The 21,434-nt window shown below is 32.2% G+C and overlaps 1 protein-coding gene and 1 long non-coding RNA gene across 5 annotated transcripts in view; one reads left to right on the top strand and one right to left on the bottom strand.

Moving 5' to 3' along the window:
• The window catches only part of LOC140450208 (choline transporter-like protein 1), a 258,955-nt gene that overhangs the window by 110,105 nt on the left and 127,416 nt on the right, over window positions 1–21,434 (bottom strand). For all 4 annotated transcript variants that reach the window (XM_072543690.1, XM_072543689.1, XM_072543688.1 and 1 more), the window contains one exon: window positions 2,784–2,912. In XM_072543690.1, coding sequence (XP_072399791.1) covers window positions 2,784–2,912 — 129 coding nt within the window. The remainder of the gene's footprint in view (window positions 1–2,783; window positions 2,913–21,434) is intronic.
• LOC140449724 (uncharacterized) lies at window positions 16,584–18,492 on the top strand. The gene is made up of 3 exons (XR_011951872.1): window positions 16,584–16,716; window positions 16,876–17,010; window positions 17,550–18,492. It is a non-coding gene; the product is annotated as an uncharacterized lncRNA (long non-coding RNA).

The raw sequence follows: 21,434 nt of genomic DNA, 5'->3' as shown, positions 1-21,434 counted from the left end.
GATTTTCACATCTTTGGGCTACTGAAAAAGCGGTTAAAAGGTAATCGTTTTCAGTTGGACGAAGAAGTACAAAATTCTATAAAGAATTCTTCGATCACGATTACAGGAATTATTATAAGCAGGGTGCACATCGGTTAGTAAAACAATCAGAACAATCCTCCATTGATCCCTGTCTGTGGCAACTCTTCTCCATGCTCTAAATCCAATAGATTTTAAATCGGCATCTAGGTTGTCTTGATACCTAAGCCTCGGTCTTCCTCTGTTTTGTTATCCGATCGGCACTTTTCAGTCAAAAATTGTTCTGATTGTTACAGCTTCCTCTCACATTATCTTTTTCTTCTAGTTCCATGACCGTTATCGATCGTTGGATATCATGTTGGCTAAAATATTCGCTATCGTGACTTTATTGACAGCAGCTCTAAATAATGATGTAGTTGATTTTCCATACCATTGCCTTAGATTTTTCAGCTATGATGTTCTTCTTCTACCAGGGCCATGATTACCTTGGATCTTTCCCTGAATAATCAGATGTAAAAGATCATATTTTTCAGGGTGTCTCATAATGTGACCGAAGTATTCCAGCTTGCGTTTCTTTATTATATTGACCAGTTATGTTGTTTGGTTCAGCCATCTAAGGACCTCCTCATTTCTAACTCTGTCGACCCAGCTTATTTTCAGTAGTTGTCTGTATACCCACATCTCAAAGGCTGTCAAGCGTTTAAGCATAGCCTCAGTTAGAGTCCACGCTTCCACTCCATACAGCAGGACAGAATAGATGTAGCAAGATGTCATTCGAACTCTAAGGTCAATGCTAAGATCGTGACTGCAAAGTACGTTTCTCATTTTTACAAAGGAAGCTCGGGCTTGTTCTATTCGGCTTTTAATTTCTGCGGTTAGATCCCAGCTCTCATTGATATTACTGCCGAGATACACGAGTTTCTCTACTCTGTCCAGTGTGGCATCTCCGACTTTTATACCGTCATCCTGTATATAATTTTGTTTGCTAACTATCATATATTTAGCTTTCTTAATGTTGAGTTTTAATCCATACTGATCACAAGTCTGTTTTATTTTGTTCAAATTGATGCACGATTCAAAAGCTTATTACCTGTTGACGTTTTTGAAAAATGTTTAGATGATGATATAATTCAGTTCATTGATAAATCAAATAAATATACAATGTTCTTGAATGACCCAAATTCTACCATCACGCTGGATGAAATGAAATGTTGTTCTGCTATTCTCTTTTTATTTACCTGGTCGAGACTTTTACTTGGACTCTCAAGATGACATGCGAAATCAAATGGTAAGTCAAGGTATGCGCCGAGATAGATTTCGTCAAATTCAAAGATACCTGCACTGTGCAGATAACAACAAACTGGACAAATCTGATAAAATGTGGAAATTGAGACCGTTGATGGATAAGTTGAAAAACATTTTTTTAGATAACTGGATTCCAGAACAAAACTTGGATTATGACGAATCCATGATAAAATATTTCGGGCGACATCCCTATAGACAGTTTATTCGGGAAAAACCAATTAAGTTCGGCTACAAGATGTGGTGTCTAAATACTCCATCTATATCATATATATACCAAGGAAAAAACACTAAAGTAAACACCACATTTGAAACAGAATTTGGAAAAAACATAGCTCCAATGGTGAATATGGTACACGAATTACCTGAAGCTTACAAAACTTTACCATTCACGTTTTATTTTGACAAACTATTTACGGGTTTTAATATTTTATTTTATTTAAAACAACTGGGATACGATGGAACACGAAACAATTCGAGAAAACCGCATACCCAAATCTTGCCCATTACTCCAAAAGAAAGATCTTTTGAAAAAGACTGTGAGAGGTGGCTATAGTTCAATACTAAACAAGGATGATGGAATAATTATCGTTAAATGGGTAGATAACAATGCAGTTGCTGCGGCGTCTACATTCCATGGAATAAATGCAGTTAGTAGTGTAAAAAGATTTTCAAGGACAGAGAAGAAAATTATTCAAATCAGTCGTCCATCAATATGGACTAACTAATAACTGAATATAACCGATTTATGGGAGGTGGTGATTTGTTAGATGAGAATCTTTCAAGGTATAGGACATAAAAAGTGGTGGTGGCCAATCTTCACACGGTTGTTAGGTGTTTCTACGGTATATGCATGGAATGTTTACAGAAAGACGGAATCTATATCTCAACTAGATTTTAGGAGACAAGTAGTACAAGCATATCTTACCAAATATGGGACTCCCCCAAAAGCCGTTGGAACACCAGCAATACCAGCAACGGAGGGTCAGATGATCTACGATATGATGGTCATAGACATTTACTTGTGCCTAATGAAAATAAGAAAAGAAGATGTGCCGGGGAAGGGTGTTTATCTAATGTACGTACAAAATGTTGGAAATGTGACGTTGGGCTATGTATAGTGTAATGAAATATTTCATACCAAATAATTTTGTATTACATATTAGGCTAGCGTTACCATATGGTAATAGTCCAATTTTTGTCAATAAAGTGTGTAGTCCAATTTTTGTCAATAAAGTGTGTTCATATCATATTTTTTTTAATTTTCCGAAAATATATAGTCTTTATACATCGTTGAACAATCTCCTTTCGCTAAAATAAAAAAATTAAATTTCGCCGTAAAAGGGTTTTAATGTAGATCCATTAAGATTACGTAAATTTACTCGATTAGCTTTTTCTCTAAAGTAAGACCTCATCAAAAATGTTTCGGTAATAAACACTTATTATGTTTGGAAAATACTTACCAGGATAACCACTGCGACCGCAAATACAATCAGGAATTTTCGATCGGTGGGTCTCCGATTTTCAGGCCTTTCTGGAATTTCGATGTTGTCCAAGAGAGTATTCGTCGGCAGTTTCTTGAACACAGCCAACTAAAATAAAAAAAAAATAAATTTATTATATTGAAATGGTAAATATTGTAACTATCCGTTTACAATTAACAATACTATGATTTTTGATCATAACTTATCTTGTACTGCACCAGTTTCGTTAAAATTTTTGTACTGTAAAATGTACTACAGTGAAAAATGGAAAAAATAACCAACGACCAAATACTACAAAATATGCGAGTTGGAACAACTATTATTAAAGAAATTAAACGCAGATAACTTATTTGGTGTAGCCACAGAATATATGTCCAAAGAATAGATGATAAACGACTTAATAAGCAAATAATACAATGTGTAGCAGTTCATAGACGAAAAAAAAAAAAAAGAAAAAAAAAACACGATATAATTAGGAAGCGTTCAAAAAGCAATGTCGGAAAGGAATTTTTAGGCTGGAGATGGAAACGAGGCGAGAATGGAAACTAGGAAGGTGTAAGGCGCTATAAAAACCGGATGAAAAAAACAAACAGTAGACCTTGTTATTAGATTTATGTTAGGATATAAATTATTAAATATTATACCAAAAAAACTAGTTTATTTATTCTGTGGTTTTTTTACCCAAATATGCCAAATAACCTATACAGGGTGCTCCTTAAGTAATTGTACAAAAAGAAACCGTAGGTTCTATACTTTAAAATATTGCGATTTAAGTCAAATTGCTTTAATACAATGTTGATATTAAGAAAGATACAGGGTGTTAAAGTGAAAATTAAAAATTTTAATTTTCACTATAACTTTCATGTTTGTGAACATTTATGTATCAAAATTCATAACTGGGTACTATTGATCATCAGAAATTATAATCTGATGCATACTTTAATTTAGCTGATAGAGGGCGCCACATATGCCACATATGTGGCATACATTTGCACTTAACTTTTTTGCTTTTTAAGTTACCGGTGTTTGTGATAAAAAATATTAAAGATACATTATTTTACAAAAAAAAAGGTATACTTGTTAATAACTTCAAAACTCAACAGTTTTCGAGATAATCGCATTTTACAAATCAACTACATAATTCAGATTTAACGCAATTACTCCAGGCAACGAAAGAAAATTATACAAAAACATCAATACTTCTGAATTTTGGTATAAAATGCCTTCAATAAAGTTAATAGTTAACGAGATATTAAATAAAATAAATATATTAGCAGGATAGAATAGTAGGATTTAACAAAATAACAGAATAATTGGATTTTACATCAAACATTTTACGTTTTGTATTAAATTAAAGTCATAATCAAAATATTTTATTAATAAACCAAATTAAAAAATAGTTAAACTTAATAACATTAAACTTTTTGTCAAAGTAAATGTTCGAATATGTCCACCATTTTCTTTAATTTATTTGTCAATACATTCCATAAAAGATCGTCTCATATTAAATAGCATCACTGGTTCTAAAGAAACTGCTGCAGTATTTATAATAAGTATTATAAGTATAATATATAATAAACATAATATAATAATAAAGTATTCGTTTTGGAATTTTATGAATTAAATAATTATATTAATATCTCATCACATGACCAAGGAATATGACTACCACGAACAATCCAACGTTCAGGAAAGTTGTATTTAATTGTGTTCTCACTGCACTTTTCTCTATAATGTGGTGGTGTACCAATCAATAAAATCATTTTATAAAAAATGTAAATAAATCTCATCATTCAAATTACAAGGCAATTCGAATGTCCATAAAAAATAATTACAAATGGTACCAAACCATACGATATGCAGTTTAAACATTTAAATAAACGTATGATTTGGAACAATTGGTAATTATTTTTTACGGACATGCGAATTACCTTGTAATTTGAATGGTGAGATTTATTTACATTTTTTATAAAATGATTTTAGTTGATTTATTGGAAGAATTGTCATCAAACTTAAGGCGAAATATGTGGTTTATGGAAGATGGTACACCACCACATTATAGGGAGAGGGCAGTGAGAACATACTTAAATACAACTTTCCTGAACGTTGGATTGTTCGTGGTAGTCATATTCCTTGGTCATGGGGTGAGATATTAATATAATTACTTAATGCATAAAAATCCCAAAAGAATACTTATTATTATATTTATAATACTTATTATAAATACTGCAGCAGTTTATTTAGAACCAATGATGCTATTTGATATGAGACGATCTTTTATGGAATGTATTGACAAATGAATTAAAGAAAATGGTGGACATATCAAACACTTACTTTGACAAAAAGTTTAATGTTATTTATTTTAACTATTTATTAATTTGGTTTATAAATAAAATATTTTGATTATTTCTTTAATTTAATACAAAACGTAAAATGTTTGATGTAAAATCCAATTATTCTGTTATTTTGTCAAATCCTACTATTCTATCCTGCTAATATATTTATTTTATTTAATATTTCGTTAACTATTAACTTTATTAAAGGCATTTTATACCAAAATTCAGAAGTATTGATGTTTTTGTCTAATTTTCTTTCGTTGCTTGGGAGTAATTGCGTTAAATCTGAATTATGTAGTTGATTTGTAAAATGCGATTATCTCGAAAACTGTTGAGTTTTGAAGTTATTAACAAGTATACCTTTTTTTGTTAAATTATTGAATCTTTAATATTTTATATCACAAACACCGGTAACTTAAAGAGCAAAAAAGTTTAGTGCAAATGTATGCCACATATGTGGCATATGTAGCGCCCTCTATTAGCTACATTAAAGCATGCATCAAATTATAATTTACGATGGTCAATAGTACCCAGTTATGAATTTTGATACATAAATGTTCACAAACATAAAAGTTATAGCAAAAATTAAAATTTTAAATTTCCACTTTAACACCCTGTATCTTTCTTAATATCAACATTTTATTAAAGCAATTTGGCTTAAATCGTAATGTTTTAAAGTGTAGAATCTACGGTTTCTTTTTGTACAATTACTTAAGGACCACCCTGTTTGTAGAAGGCTTCAAACTTGCTCAAGCGCGTCATGTCCTAACATTCGATATCGGCAAATTTTACTGTTTCGTAAACGCTGCACTTACATGAGGTTTAGACCAATATTTCGATTTTTAAACAAGTATCTCTCAATCTGTAAAGTTTCAGTTTTTAGTTTGCCGAAAATGAGCGAATACGAACTTAAATTTGCAAAGTAGTTTATTTTTTGTTTATTTCTGAGTACGTAATAATAACTTTTTGTTAGTTATTAGTTTCTTAAGATACCAAATAAATGAATGAGGTACAAAAACGTAGTTAATTTTGACTTTCTCTATTTGCTATTGTAGTAAAAAAATGATGTCCTATATTTAATACATTGGAAAAATGTGATAGTTGTGTGCGTTATTTCTCCAACTAATTATTGTTCGTTCTAAAGCTAAAAGTATATTATTTGTTAATATACAATCTAATAGTAATAATAATTATTATTATTATAATTACCAATATTGTTGTAAACAGTAGTAATACATTTTCCAGGGGCTTCTCTTTTCATGAAGACGATGAAATAAGTGATGACATCTTATTACCACCTAATAATGCAGCTTAGTACGTAACTGATGAAGATTCAAGTGAAGAGAAAGAAATGAAGTGGATATAAATACTTAACCTGCTGTCCAAATGCAAAGCCAGGTCGAAGTATCTTTAAAACGTAATCCAAATGACTATGAATCGGACACAGAAGATGATTTGTCTTTATCGCAGCGTCAAATAACAAAAAAAAATGTTGAGCGGTAAAGAAGAAGAAAAAAAAAGTATAATTATGTAAAAGTAGATATAACCCCTATTCAAAACCATTTTGAAAAATCCGTTACTTCGCCTCATAATCCGCTAATGTCTGCTAACATTTTTTTTCTTTTTTGATGACGAACTCACAGAAATGCTTATAGAAGAAACAAATCGATACGCATTATAGAAGAACCAAAGAATCCGTAAACTCGACTGAAATGAGATGTTTTATAGGAGTGCTTTTTCTCGGTAGTGGTTTAATTCCACTTCCTAGAAGGAGAATTTACTGGAAGCAGTCAAAAAATACCTACAATAAACTTGTTGCTGAAGCCATTTCTAGAAATAAATTTGAATTTATACTATCCCACATTCATTGCTAAGACAACAACACGTTGGAGAAATCAGACAAATTTACTAAAGTTAGAGCTACTTTTACACAACTAAATAAAAAGTTTTTGCAAAAAAGCTATTTGGAAGAAGACCATAGTATAGATGAAGCGATGGTTCCTTATACAGGAAGACATGGATGCAAGCAGTACCTCCATGGTAAGCCTATCCGTTATCGATATTAACTGTGGGTTGGTACCACGCGACAAGGCTACATAAATTGGTTCGAACCCAACCAAGGAGCTTTCACAAGTATTGGCTAGAAATATAAAGATCTAGGTGTCTGTTGGCTTAGAATATGCCGATTCTCTTAAATCTAGATGGACTGACTTGAAATTTCACTTATTTTTTTTGACAAAATTTTTTCTTTCGTAACTCTGCTTGAACTTTGCCAAAACAAATTTTAGGAGTGGTACTATAAGGGAAAACCATATTTCATCCAGATAGCACCCTGTATGGCTCTAAACTTTTCAAGAAATCACACCGCGATAGTTGTTATTAACTTGCCGATAATAACATCATATTCACAAAATGGCACGAGAATAATATTGTAACTTTTTATATCGTAAATTTGTATAATCAAAGCGGGGGGGGGACGGAGGGAGGGAGGTGTACCGATCTGATGAGAAGAACATCAGTCTTTACCGTACAGCCATGAGGTAAAAAAAAATGGTATTTTCCTCCAATAACCCAAAGTGTTGATATGGAGAACCACAAAATGTTTGGCAATTGCATATTGCATAAAAACACCGTTGGAACAGTGGACCAGCTTTCGTTTAGACGTAATATTGCTAATGTCTTACTTGTCCAAAATAAAAAGCAAATCAATTTACCAAAGAGCGCATTTTTAAACGAGAGTGTTGTACCTTAAACCTACATGTTCATTGAACCCAAACTGATTGTAATGCAATCTCTGTGCTGATAGCAACAACAACCTTTTCAGTACTTTAGCTTACTCCAACAGTTCAGTGAAGGTGTTTGTTGCTACGTGGATGCACCCTGCTGTTTTTAGAAAAATAAAAAGTGAAATCTGTTACCAAAAGTAGGTTTTAACAAAGTTGTTATTTTTTTTAATGATTTGTACTTAAACAATTAATATTATTACTTAGGTATGTTGAGCAATCCCTTTGCTACAATTACAGACGCAGAAAGCTGCTGTAAACCTAACGTACGAGATGGCAGCCAACTAATTTCATTAATCGGCCAAGTAGTGTACCTTGAACCTAGTAGAAGTATTGTACATTGAACCAGTTTAAGGTAGAACACGCTTTTCCATTAAATATATTTAGGCTAAAAAGTATGACTTTTGTACAATGATTAATTATAATGGCATAAAAGTGTTTAATGTAGGTAAATGTTTTGTTGTAGTTAATAATATAACATTCAATAAAGCATAATAATTGTCCTAATAAGCTTGGTTAAATTTATCAAAGAAATCAATGAAATCAATTTAAATTAAATACAAAATGATTAAGTGACATTCAATAATGAAATTATCCAAGTGGGCCTATAACAATATTAAGAAAAAGTGAAGAAAATGTAGGCCTATGCATTATGCTCTAATTAAATCAAACAAAGACCAAATGATATTGACAAAGTTATCATATTACAATTATAAAATTAATAATTTAAAATCTTGTTTCTAATTCTTTCTTCTCTTTTTATAGATGAATATAAAGAAAGCCAATATCAAAAAAGGATATGGAGAAGGCAATGGAAATGGTAGTAAAGAAGAAACGCACTGCTTATGCTGCTGCTAAAGAGTGTGGGGTAGACAAAGCTACAATTAGACACATGACACTTGACAAAGACACATTAAAACTTTTAAATCATCAGGTATGATTATGACTATAAGCCAAATAATTACATAAAAAAAATTTTTAATAAGAAGGAGGAGAATCTTCTTTTCAAATACATACCCATTGCATCACATCTTTATTACAGCTTTACTTTAAAAATGTTGGGGAATTAGCCTATCAACTGCTAAAAAAAGCCTATGATCCCTCACGGGAGACTAACAAGATGGTTGGTAAAAAATGGCTTCGTAATTTTCGTAAGAGACATTCCACCTATATGTCTTTAAGAAAACCGGAGGCAACAAACTTATTCATCTCTACTGCATTTAATAAGTCCCATGTGGCAATTTTTTTCCTAAACTATAAGAAGGGTTTAAACTATAAGAAGACTATAATCCTGCAATATCACCGTTTAATTATGGAATTGTAATAAGACAGGTATTTCAACAGTTAACGTCCCTTCACAAATATTAGCTACCAAAGGTCTCAAGCAAGTAGGAAGCATGACTAATGATGAAAGAGGTACTAATGTTATAATGGTTGCAGCAATAAATGCTGGGGGTACGTTTATGCCACCAATGTTAATTTTTCCCCGCAAAAACGTCAAAGACCACATGTTACAGGGTGCTCCAGTAGGAACCATTGAAGGAGCTAATCCAAGTGGTTGGTCAAATGAAGAAATATTTTTTGATTCCATGCTATATTTCATTAAATTTAATTATGCTAGCCAAACAAATTAATACTCTCAATGGACAACCACGAAAGAAATACTCGTATATATGTTAAGAAATGTTTACCATTAGACTGGCAAAGGAAAATTGAGTAACTTTGATTACATCCCATTTCCACACCAGGCATAGCATGCAACCACTTGACAGGGAAGTTTATGGGCCCTTCAAGGCCTACTATAATACTGCCATGAATGACTGGATGGGTACCCCAGGAAATACTAAACCAGCTACAATTTATAGCAGAACTAGTAGGGCGAGCATTCTCACTGGCTTCTACACCGAGCAATATAGTTTTTGCTTTCAAAAAAATAGGGTTATATCCGTAAATGAAAACATATTCCTGACAGTTCCTGACATTTACCTAAAGGTAAATCTGTCATAAAAAGATAAAAAGGTAAAAAAGTTCTTTACGATAGCTCAGATTCAGATCCAGATGACATCACAGATCTATTTGAATGAGGGTTTTCAGAAAATTTTTGGTGAACTATGGTAAGACCGAGATGGTACACATATAGAAATTGGAAGTGAAACTGGCTACAAAAAAACACAAAAATAAAATATTTTGTTGCCGAAATTAAAACAATCAATAAAGATAGTTATGAAGCTAAGTAGGTATCTTAAGAATGACTTCAAGACAAGAAAGTCTTCTTTCTAAAAAATTCAACAAAGATTTGGCAACATAACTGCCACAACTTAAGTTCTAAAAAGCAGATGCAAAAAATAACATTTAGAGTGAATTTATCAAGTTATATAAAATTTTAATAATGTTTTGTGTTGAAATTATTTTAGTTGACTACTTCAATAACTAGCTTATATTCTAAACGATGTTTTATTACGACCAATTCGCATTTCAAATAATATTTATGAATGCAGATTTTGATGAGATGTGCATACTTATACATTTCATACGGTATAATAATTAACGAAAACATTGAAAGTGATAAGAAACGTGAGAAACGCAATGTAATAATAATAACGAAAACATTTAAAGTGATAAGAAACGTGAGAAACGCAATGTAATCAATACCTAAATTACCAAATGAATCATTTAAATAATATCCTTTCTTCATAACTCCGTCAGTCTTTTTGCTAGCCAGCAATTTCACTGTACTGTGCTTAATCAGTTAAGTCAAACGTTTGGTTAGGTATACTCCGATCTAAACCAGATATAAGGGCTTGATTGGTTATGTTCATCTCTAAAATGGATAAAATTGTGAGTATGAAAAAGATCACTATTTGATAGGCAACCACGGGTATAACATTTGAGATTTGTCTTTTTTATTCCAGCGTTAGATAATATTTTCTTAGGTGATTTTAATAAATACAAAAATTTTCTCAAAAATTTACTTGTCTGTTTATGTCCGCCGACCACACATATATATCTAGGTTCAAGGTAAAAAATACCTAAGTTGTTATACCTTGAAATTTGTGTAGTTTTTTTTTAAATGTTATATAAATAGGCTTAATGTAGAAAAGTATGAAGAATCAATCATATAAAAATGACAAATTTATCTTAAAATGTTTCAAAATAAAAAAAAAAATAATTTCCAAAATTAGGCTCGAGGTAGAACACCCTCCTGAGACTGGATAATTGGGTTATCCTTCAGGAAAAGTAGGCAAGGTGTGCAGCATGTCATCAAAAAACTATAAGGTGAAAAAATGCGACATAATGTGACTTATAATGTATCATACTAAATAGAACTGTGAAATTGCACTATGTCCTATATATAGTACGGTTTCTAATTCATGTTTTTGTAAACAATTTTTTTTTGCAATAAACTTTTGTATTATATTTCGCTGGTGTTACCCAAATATCAGAAAAATAACCACCAAATAGTTCTAATATCTTTGGGTACAGCTGGGTTAAAAAATATAAATTGTACTTGTGCGTTCTTTAGTGATAACTCAACAATTACATCATAATCCGGGTCAGGTCGAAAGCGTAAACAAACGACGGTGTCTAAACTCTACTAAAATAATAACAATAATCCATCGTATAACCAAAAATAGCTTTAAATAGTAATTCTGTGACACATAAATGCTGATTCTGACCTGTTACTCGACCTTGTAGAATCAGCATAAATGCTGATTCAGTAACAGGTCTTTCTATTGTAAATTCATGTATTGTTTATTTGACATTGAACTAAATCACGAAATTTTTTGGTTAATAAGTATGATGATTATTTCCAAGCTTCTATTTTAATAATTAAATTTAACCTGAATATTAAAAAAACATGTGTGAGATATTCTACAAACCATGGCCATTTTAATGTATTATTTTAACGGGCGGATACAATACGAATTTAGCTATAACTCCGAAATCATGTCATTTAGATGTAGAGAATATTGCATGAAAAATATTCAATATTTTTTTGAGGATTAAAAAAATATATACATGGTGATCTAGTTAAAATAACAAAGATTATAATACTTGCAGAAAAACGGAAAGTCTGACAACAATGTAAATAGATCGGTCGTATTAAAAAACTGTATAAAAGAGGTTTATAAATATTTTCTAATACATAGCTTTACAATATCACCATGTTGATTTGCTGCTGGTTGGGGTTTTTCCACTAACTCTTTAGTCGTTATTTTAAAATATCTTCAAATGTGTATTCATATTATTTGAATTTGAGGTTAATTCTGCATGATCTTCAATCAACTAAATATCCTTTTTAATCTTCCTTTTTCATTTTCATTAAATATTCCAATTCCTTTATTAAGACCCTATTAGGTTCTGTGAGATGATAAAACATATATAAATTTTTATGCCTCACTTCAATAGATACGCAAGGATCAAAAGAAGAAATGAGTTTTTAGTAGAGACTATACAAATCCAACAGAAGTCGCCAAAATCATCAGGAAACTAAAAGGAAGCAGAGCAATAAACGTTTTTATTTTTATTTTTTATTTTATTCTATAGGCAGAGAACAACCGAACACATTGTGTTCGGTTTTTCTATACTATAGGCAGTATATCTGATACTTGGCAACTCTGCTGTCATTTCACTTCTCTGTCACTGTCACAATTCTGTAGAGGTGGATTATACTTTTTTCATATTGTCTTTTGCTTATTTAAGCTGGTACTTCAGTTCAAAATTCATTTACAAATTGAATATTTTTTTCGGATGAGTACTTACATTTCTAGTTGATCATTTTTTATGTATGTGTCTTTTTATAATTTCCTATTTACCATACCCTAAGACTACACCACCAGTTTTATTTTTCAATGTATGCAGTTAGTATCTTTGATATAATTTAACTTATTTATCAATAATAATTATATTCATTGTATCCTTGCCAATTTGCTATTTGTTATTTAATATTGTAATTATTTTCAATCTTCAAATGGCACGGAAATAAAGTCCATAAAGTTGTTAACGCATGGTTAATTTTTCTAGTTTTTTTGGCCTAATTCATGTCTATCTTTTTGGGTGAAGAATTCCACAGCACATGGTTGACCATGAAGTATTAACTGCTGCTAGTTAAAATCCAATGGCCACCAAAAGATACAAACATGAAAGTATCTACATTCAAAACCACATCTAACCTCTACATTCTACCGCAATCTTGTACAGCTACTTGAAGACAACATCTGAAGCCATACTTAAGTATTATTTGAAAGTATTTTTATTGTAAAGCTATAGGCAAAATTTGCTTTGTGATTTTGTACGATTTTAATTTAATATTAAAATTTCAATTTTTATATTTATTTATGTACAATAAATAGGATTAGTTAATATCTTAGTTTTTTCATATTTAAGTACTTCTAAGATAAGACGTTCGCACACCTAAGAGACTGAGCTAAATGAGGTTAACAATTGGCTCCCAAAGAAAGTTATGGGTTTTATTGATCTAAATTGACTCTCAACTTTCGGAGGTAGTTATATTGTTGCCCATTGGCATCCACCGTTTCTGATGTTACACATTGGCGCCCAACGCCTAAAACCTAGACCTAAATAGTTACGTTAGTTACAAAGCCAAAATAGAACGTTTAAAATTAAAAAATTAAACAGTTTTCCAAGTAAACTTTAAAAAATGTCGCTGACATCGGTTGATCGATTCGTTTTATTGTCAAGTTAATGGTAGTTATTGCTTGCTGATATAATTTGTAAATTACTTTTGCATACTGGTAATAAAATCGGCATTATTTTAACGCTTCAACTATCTTGACGTGCTTCGTTATTACATCAAACGTTTCAACTGGAACTGTTTTTATGGGAATTTTAAGCTCTGTAAATATGATTTTTTATTTATTTTATATTATTGTTATTAGTTGAATTCCATTCCTTATGAGTTGAAGTACATTTATTTATTATATTTGCACCTTAAAGCACAAGATAAACAGTTTTACCGATTCATGGAAGAGTTTGTCTTCCGGGCTTTATTGCTTTAAACCAATTTACCAATGTTTAAAGTGATCTATTGTCCCTTATATAATAAATAATCCGATAAACGAATAATATACTAACAATAACAAACAAACACCACCGAAAATTAAACAGAAAAATATAACGAAAAGAAAAAAATCATCAAAAATCGAAGCTATGCATATGAAACGTATTCCCACCATAGACATAATTACAAGATAGACTGATCGTTGCAATACCCTAGCCCGTTCCCCCAGTGCGACAGAGAAAACTGACGCAAAGCAGTCCCTGCATTTGTTTCTAATTTGTCAGGTTTATTGATCACGTGACCTAATTGACCAATGAGAAGGTCTACGACTCCCATAAAGGGAATTTAAAACAACTAGAAACATAACATTACTTTTAGACATACTTATTTGATTACTTCAAAACACAAATTTAGAGATAATAAAGTAATTTAAAACACGTTAAAGTTCTTTTGGTTACTTTTGTAGCATATAAAGGAGATCTATTTGTCAGGAGTGTAATAAAACCCATGCACAAGGCCATTGTGTTGTCTGTTTTTATGGCGGGCGAACTTTCGACACCAAATTGAGTTTGTACCCGAGATCCTTGAAGTGTCAAATTTTATTACAGGAAATTTCGACACCGCGACAGAAAGCAGGTCGGTAATTAAGTAGGTAAAGACTGGCAAATATTAAATGAAACTATAAATCATGCGTCGTAAGTAGTCAAAAGTAGCCGAAATCACATGTCTCTCATGCATTCTCGGAAATGTTGAATTCGATCATTGGTGGCGCGTAGGAAAATATGTTTCCTTGCTGGTCATTTTACATTGTAACAATTGAATATTATAATTCTGCTTATAATAAGAAAAATAATACAAAGATCTAGTTTATAAAATAAGTTTTCATTCACATTAATAATGTGTAGACTGAGCGGATGTGCAAAAGTCGTCTATATATCTAAAGACGTAAAATACTCAAATTAGTGTAGTATAAAGAAAGTACAAGCTGAATATAGCCGCAAATGTCAACCATGAAATAAAATATTTCGGTTTGGCAGTGTTGGGATGTTTTTATGTTGTATGCTTCAAATATAAAGAGAGAAAGCTGTTAAAAAGTACATTTTGATTATACTATTTTATGAATTCTGCAATTTTTAATTTATATTAACAATAACGAGTAAATATTTGTCTCTTTCGAGATTAATTGCAGACATCTGTTGTAATCTGGCAACTGCTGATTTGACGACTGCCAAATCTATCCCCTAATCTATCAAAGGGCAATTGCCAAAAAAAATGTCTAATAATTAACTGCAATTAATCTCCAAAGAAACAAATATTTACTCATTCTTGTTTTATATAAATCAAAAATTGCAGAACTCATAACATAATATAAACAAAATGTACTTTTCTAAAGCTTTATCTTGTTATATTTGAAGCATATCTACATTATAAAATCACTGCTAAACCGAAATTTTTTGTTCGATGTTTTGACATTTGCGGCTATAATCAGCTTGTACTTTGACTTGTGCACGTATACGGATATTTTAAAAATGAGTGATAAAAAGTTCCCGTGATCGAGATTTATTAGTGGTGGAGCGTCACTATTTCTCGAAACAAAAAGGTGGAGCACCAATATTTTGGTGCTGCACTAAGTGTTCTGCAAAAGTATTTAGAGGGCTGTGATGCCTTCACCATCACAAGAAGTGACTTGGTACATAATCATAAAGCCGATCCAAAAAAGCTTGAAATGCAATGCATGTAAAGGTGGACTCCCACTACTAGTGTATTTGGCAAATAGTTGTCACTTGCCTATATTTGCCATGTAGGGGGAGTGGTCCACTCGGTCATTACTTGTACAATTTGCCACAAGGTGAACTTCCACTTGTTTTTGGCAAATATTTGTCACTTGCCTATATTTGTCACTTACTGGGTGGTTTACTCGTCCATTACTTGTACAATTATTTGCCACTTGCTTGGCAAATGTCATGTCAACTGAAGACCGAGAGGCGAAAAAAGCGGCTGTAAACCAGTATTCGCGTACTTGTCATCTTGTCAAATACACGAGTAGTGGAAGCACCGTACTTGAAATTGAGTTCAAACCATTTGGTGTATTTGGAAAGCACGCAAATATTGGTGTAGTTGGCAAATACATGAGTAGTTGGAGTCGGTCTTAAAAGCAAGGCCGAAAAGGACATATCAGAAAAGCCTGCCAAAATTATAAGAACTGCTGTTGCTAAGTGCGATGTAAATTTGTTGACGGCCCCTGACATAGCATAACAACAACTGTCGTCGTAAACTGTTACCAGTTTCGTTACCAACAAGCATATCGACATAATACAGTTAGCAATCCTGTGGTGTTAAGGAAAAAGGGGATGAGTCAAAAAAATTCAAAAATGAGTTATTTGTAAAAACAGATTCAGTGCCTCAATATCTATATAAGGTAAACAGGAGTAGAGTCAATAACTAAAATAGTTTAGCATTATAATAATAGAACGAAGCCAAATGAGATATGTCAAAACATTTTAAATTATGATAATACAAAACGAGATGACTTGACTTATCTCACGATTTGTTTGAAGACTAGTGAAATCGATAACACGGCAAAAGGAGTTAAGTAGTGTAATTTGCATATTCGAGGTAGATTTTAGAGTTCTTATTCAGTAAGTGGAAACAGTATGTCAATATTTGACAAATAAATTGAAAATTTTCATTATATACAACATTATTTGACGAAATTATGAACAGAGCAGATAAAATTATTGCATTAGTGCTTCCTAATCAGTCACCAAAAAGTGAGTATCATAATTTACTAAAATGTTTGTCTTATTAACGGTTATAACCTCAAAAGTATTTGAAATTATATTGATTACAAAGTGATCACGGTGTTAAACATTTATAACATACCAAAAAAAGTTTAACAACAGAAATAATATTTTTATGTATTTTTGCAGTGTCACTGGAGAAAGAGTGTAGTTTAGAACCACTGAATGCAGGCAGGGGTGGCTTCGGCGAGCATAATAAACAATCCAGTAATGACTTAGTTTTCACCTCAACTTCTAGTTTAATTTTGGATGGAGAAATTGCAGGTAAATATTATTTCATTTCTAAAAAAAATTTGTGGTAGCTCGAAAAAATATCTCCTGCACAAGGATTCTTCTCATTGAATCGCAAAGAATTTTAGAATCTAGTACAAAACTTCATAAAAAATTAGTTGTGTGTAAACTGTTTCTTAATATAAAAAAATAGAATATTTGATTAAACAAAATATAGGTAACGTACCTGTTGTCCTTTCCTGTCGAAAAAACGACAGCTTCTAAAGGACATAAATTAAAATAACTAAGCTCTAATCACAGAAGTCAAGTATTTTCAGAGAATTTATCCAAAGGGTCTTACAAAAGTATTGTTCTATTTAATTGTATTGTAATCAGAGTTATTCCAAGATCAAAAAGCGAAGTCCTATAGGCTATAAAATAAATCTGATACCAATCTATCCAAATCGAACAAAATTTTTTTAGACCTTTTGGATAAGTTTAACTAAAATAATTTGATAGCCACTATACGTTCATTTTTCCAATACAAATTTGTGTCTACGAATAATAATAACTACATTTCTTTTTAATTTCAGGTTAAATTCCTATCAGTCAGCTATCATGCCAGAACAAAGTGCACATCCTCAACTTCCGAAGATGCATTAGTAGAAGAGACACATACTCTTATTGACGAATCTTGCTGCAAGAAAATATTGATCATTCGGAAACATTAATAAAAGGAAGCGAAGGGGATGTAACCTTCAAAAAACTATACAACAAAAACGAAATAAGGGTTTGAAATATACAACAAAGGCTGGTAAAACTATAACTGCGAAAAAAGTAATTGCATGAACAGGTAGCTGTCTGCCGTGAAAAATGTTCAGATTGGATTTCCTTGGAAAGTCAACCAACAAACACTTTTTGATGAAGTATGGGCGATTGGAGATTATAACAAACGCAGTGCTTATTTATCTTTTCTTAGACGTTCCAAAAAAAAGTACCACTTTAAAATCGACGGCCAGTTAGTTGAAGTATGCAAAGGATGTTTTCGGAAAACTTTTGGAGTATTGAAGTCATCATTAAAAAGCATGTAGAAGAAGTAGAAAGACTTCAAATTGAATATGATGCTCATTTATCAGAAGCCGATGCAGCTTATGTTATGAAAAATGATGATAACGGAAAATGCAGCGTGTCGAAAAAGAGTATATTGCTTTGATCTTCAGCAATGCCTTCCTACTCCTTATCTAAGGACCAATATTGTGTTTTATAAGCGACTGCTGTGGACATGTTATCTTTAAATTTATATGTGAACTTTATATTTCTACCTGCAAATAGTACATTTATTAGATAGTGTAATAAATCATGACATATTATTCTGTATTTACACGATTTGTGGCTGACCATTACGCTATATAATTTAAATTCAATATAAAAAATTTAAAGAACGTTTAATAGTGGTGTAATAAATATAGACAAAATGAAGACCACGCAAATGGTTGTTAAAGTTCTAGGAGAACACGACATTTGAAGAAAAAAAAATATTGGTGTTTGTCTATAATATTTTAACTGTTTGTTTTATACAATGTATACAAGTAAAGTATCTTGCTAACATTTCGGTTCCTGTATTAAATGTATCAAATTAAAAATATAACCCTTAAAACTGGATAGTCCTATTTTTATTGGTTTCAGAATTGTGGCAAATTGTTGTGGTAAAAATAATATTAGGTATTTCCCTGTCGTTTCTCATTTATTGCCATGAGAGATTAAAATGGGAAACAAATGTTTAATCTTTATTATTGCTACTAGTAAGATAAACGAGATTATGTTTTATATAGCTGCTTTAGTTACCTATAAAATTTCAATCATTTTATTAAACAGGAAGAAATAAAGATTCTTATGAAGTGAGTTTACAGATATTGTAGAGAAGTTATGATGAGTTCGCTCAAATTATTTCGTAGGTTAAACATATTGTAAACCAATTACCAAATGCAGTTTTGCAGAATATTGTGAGCCGTTTTGAAAAAGTGGGTTCAACTATAAATCTCTCTAAATATGGCCGAAGGATGACCGCAAATAATTGTGAAATATCCTTGTGGCATGATGCAAACACTTGTAGAAAGCCATTTCACATTCATTCGAAAAACTCCATTCTTCAAAAAAATTAATGTCCACTTATAAAGTAATGATGGTTCAACAATTATCTGAATTTATATCTCAAGAATGGAATTTTATCCATAATATGTATATATCCTCATTTTACAAATAAGATAGTCCCGATAAAGCCACGTTTATGTTAAATAGTAATTTTAATTGCCGTAACTGCAGATATTGAAGGGATACCAATCCCAGATGGATGCAGAACTATAAAACGGAAAGGTTTATTGTTTGCACAGGCCTAACATTGATTCATTTTTAAAAGGGCAATTTAAATAAACAAAAATATTGTTGTGAATTGTTCTGAAATCAGGCCATTAATAAAATAATAAATGTTGTTAGTAAGAATCCATATTATCTGGTTCCATACCGGTGTGAGACTGTCAGTTCAAGCTCGCCAATACACCATGCGGCCTGAATCGACGGAGAAGTTACAGCGCATCTCAAAGACTAATACAATCACAGTGGAATGTCCATTGTCGATCATATCCTCTGTACTGACAGAATACTACATAGATTTGACGATTAATGTTTCATTGACGATTCAATAACCTCTGACCTTTTGTCACTGCTAGTCAAAACTGACTTAAACTAATCTCCACAAACCACTACTGCTACCTATAGACAAGCTTATCGTAAAGCTAAATGGGAACTATTTCAAGAACATATCAACCACAACCACCCATAGTTAGGTAACCTATTAACAATCAACAAAGTTGACACAGGGATTTCAAAAATTGAAAGTCTTCTTTAAGAAGCTTCATTCCTCTCGATTCCAACAACTCGATACAGCATTGCTTGAAGCAGCAAGCTTCGTACCACAAACCCTCAATGAAACAAATAGATACGCCATAGGCATATGTCCAGAAAGCCTTCGAACGGGTTTGGCATACAGCTCTGATCGAAAAGCTCCGCCGTACTAGACTGCCTACCCCATTCCTAAAAATAATCCACTCCTACCTTTCCAATCGGACAATCCGTGTCAAAGTCGCTAACACGCTATCAATACCATTCACTCCATAAGCTTGAGTCTCCCAGGGCTCAATTCTCAACTAGGACATTGACATCAAAGACACACTAGACAGGGTAAGAAAAAGAGTTAGACTCCTGGGAGCGCTGTCTGAAAAACTTGGAAATACCTCCAATAAAACTATCTTGCACACCTACCAGCCTTTCAACAGGTCTATAATCGAATACAAGGCATCACTAAATCCTCGTCAAACAACGCCATTATGGCAACTGAGAGAAAAATTCTCAGAAAAATCATTAGGAAACAGATTATCCGTCAGCACGAATTTACCAAATTGCGAACATAACAGCAATAACGGACAGATTACGATCTCTCAACAAAAAGATACGTCCTCCGCACAATAGCTGACTCCATCAATAGAGCTAAGCAAACTTTAAAGACTCCCTTTCACCGTCGTGGGCACAGGCTTCCCCTAACAAAGAAGCTAGTCTAAGAAGAAGAATAAACTGAGAAGATGGCAAAGAGCTGCAGCATGAACATGACGCACACTCACGCATAAACATAAGCGACACAACCAAAAAATACACATACACATGCACATTTACGCCATGGTCAATTAGCAAATCACCAGAGAGCCGCACAATAACCGATTCATCACACGGTGCGAATGCTGGTGCAATTAATATCGGGTGCTGATGGAGAGCTTATATAATATATAACCGAAGGTTAATGGAAAATATACAATAAGCAGACTGCAGTACGATCGGAGTAGAGAAGAATAAAAAAACCCTTACTGATGAACACAAAAGAGGGCAATTGCAATTTTAAGAAACAACGTTAGTTAACTTTACCATTGAGAGGTGTACTTTTCAATTATTTAGTTTAGGTTTCGTCTACCCGTTGTGATTGTTGTCTTGGTACAGACTTCCCGGTGAACGGTACCTACCTGATACCATTCAGGAAGTAAACCGATGTGTAGGAGTATCTGTGGTTTTGACCCGAAACAGCTTACATATCTATAGACTGAAGTAATTCAGGATAATCTTGATGCTAAAAGTTATATCGATAATTTCGTCCTGAAGGAGCATGTACTTGCTTTATACGTTATTGAATTAAGGGTAATACCACATATCTCTCAGGTTACCTTGTATTTTCCGAACGCCAAATTGAAATTATATGGTAGCTAAATTTGTTCTGGCGTAAACTCTAGTGAGCACTTGTGAGATACTTAACCAAGGCATCGTTTTGGAAAATTGAAAAAATGTACCTATTAGGTAATAGGTAGTAAGATAGTTAATTAGAAGCTGGTCAGTAATACTGTTGAAATATACAAAAAAAACATTATATAAACAGCAGC

Source organism: Diabrotica undecimpunctata, chromosome 9 (assembly GCF_040954645.1).
Source record: "Diabrotica undecimpunctata isolate CICGRU chromosome 9, icDiaUnde3, whole genome shotgun sequence".
Lineage (NCBI taxonomy): Eukaryota > Metazoa > Arthropoda > Insecta > Coleoptera > Chrysomelidae > Diabrotica > Diabrotica undecimpunctata.
Note: the sequence above shows the minus strand (reverse complement) of the source record. Positions and strands in the feature narration are given on the sequence as shown.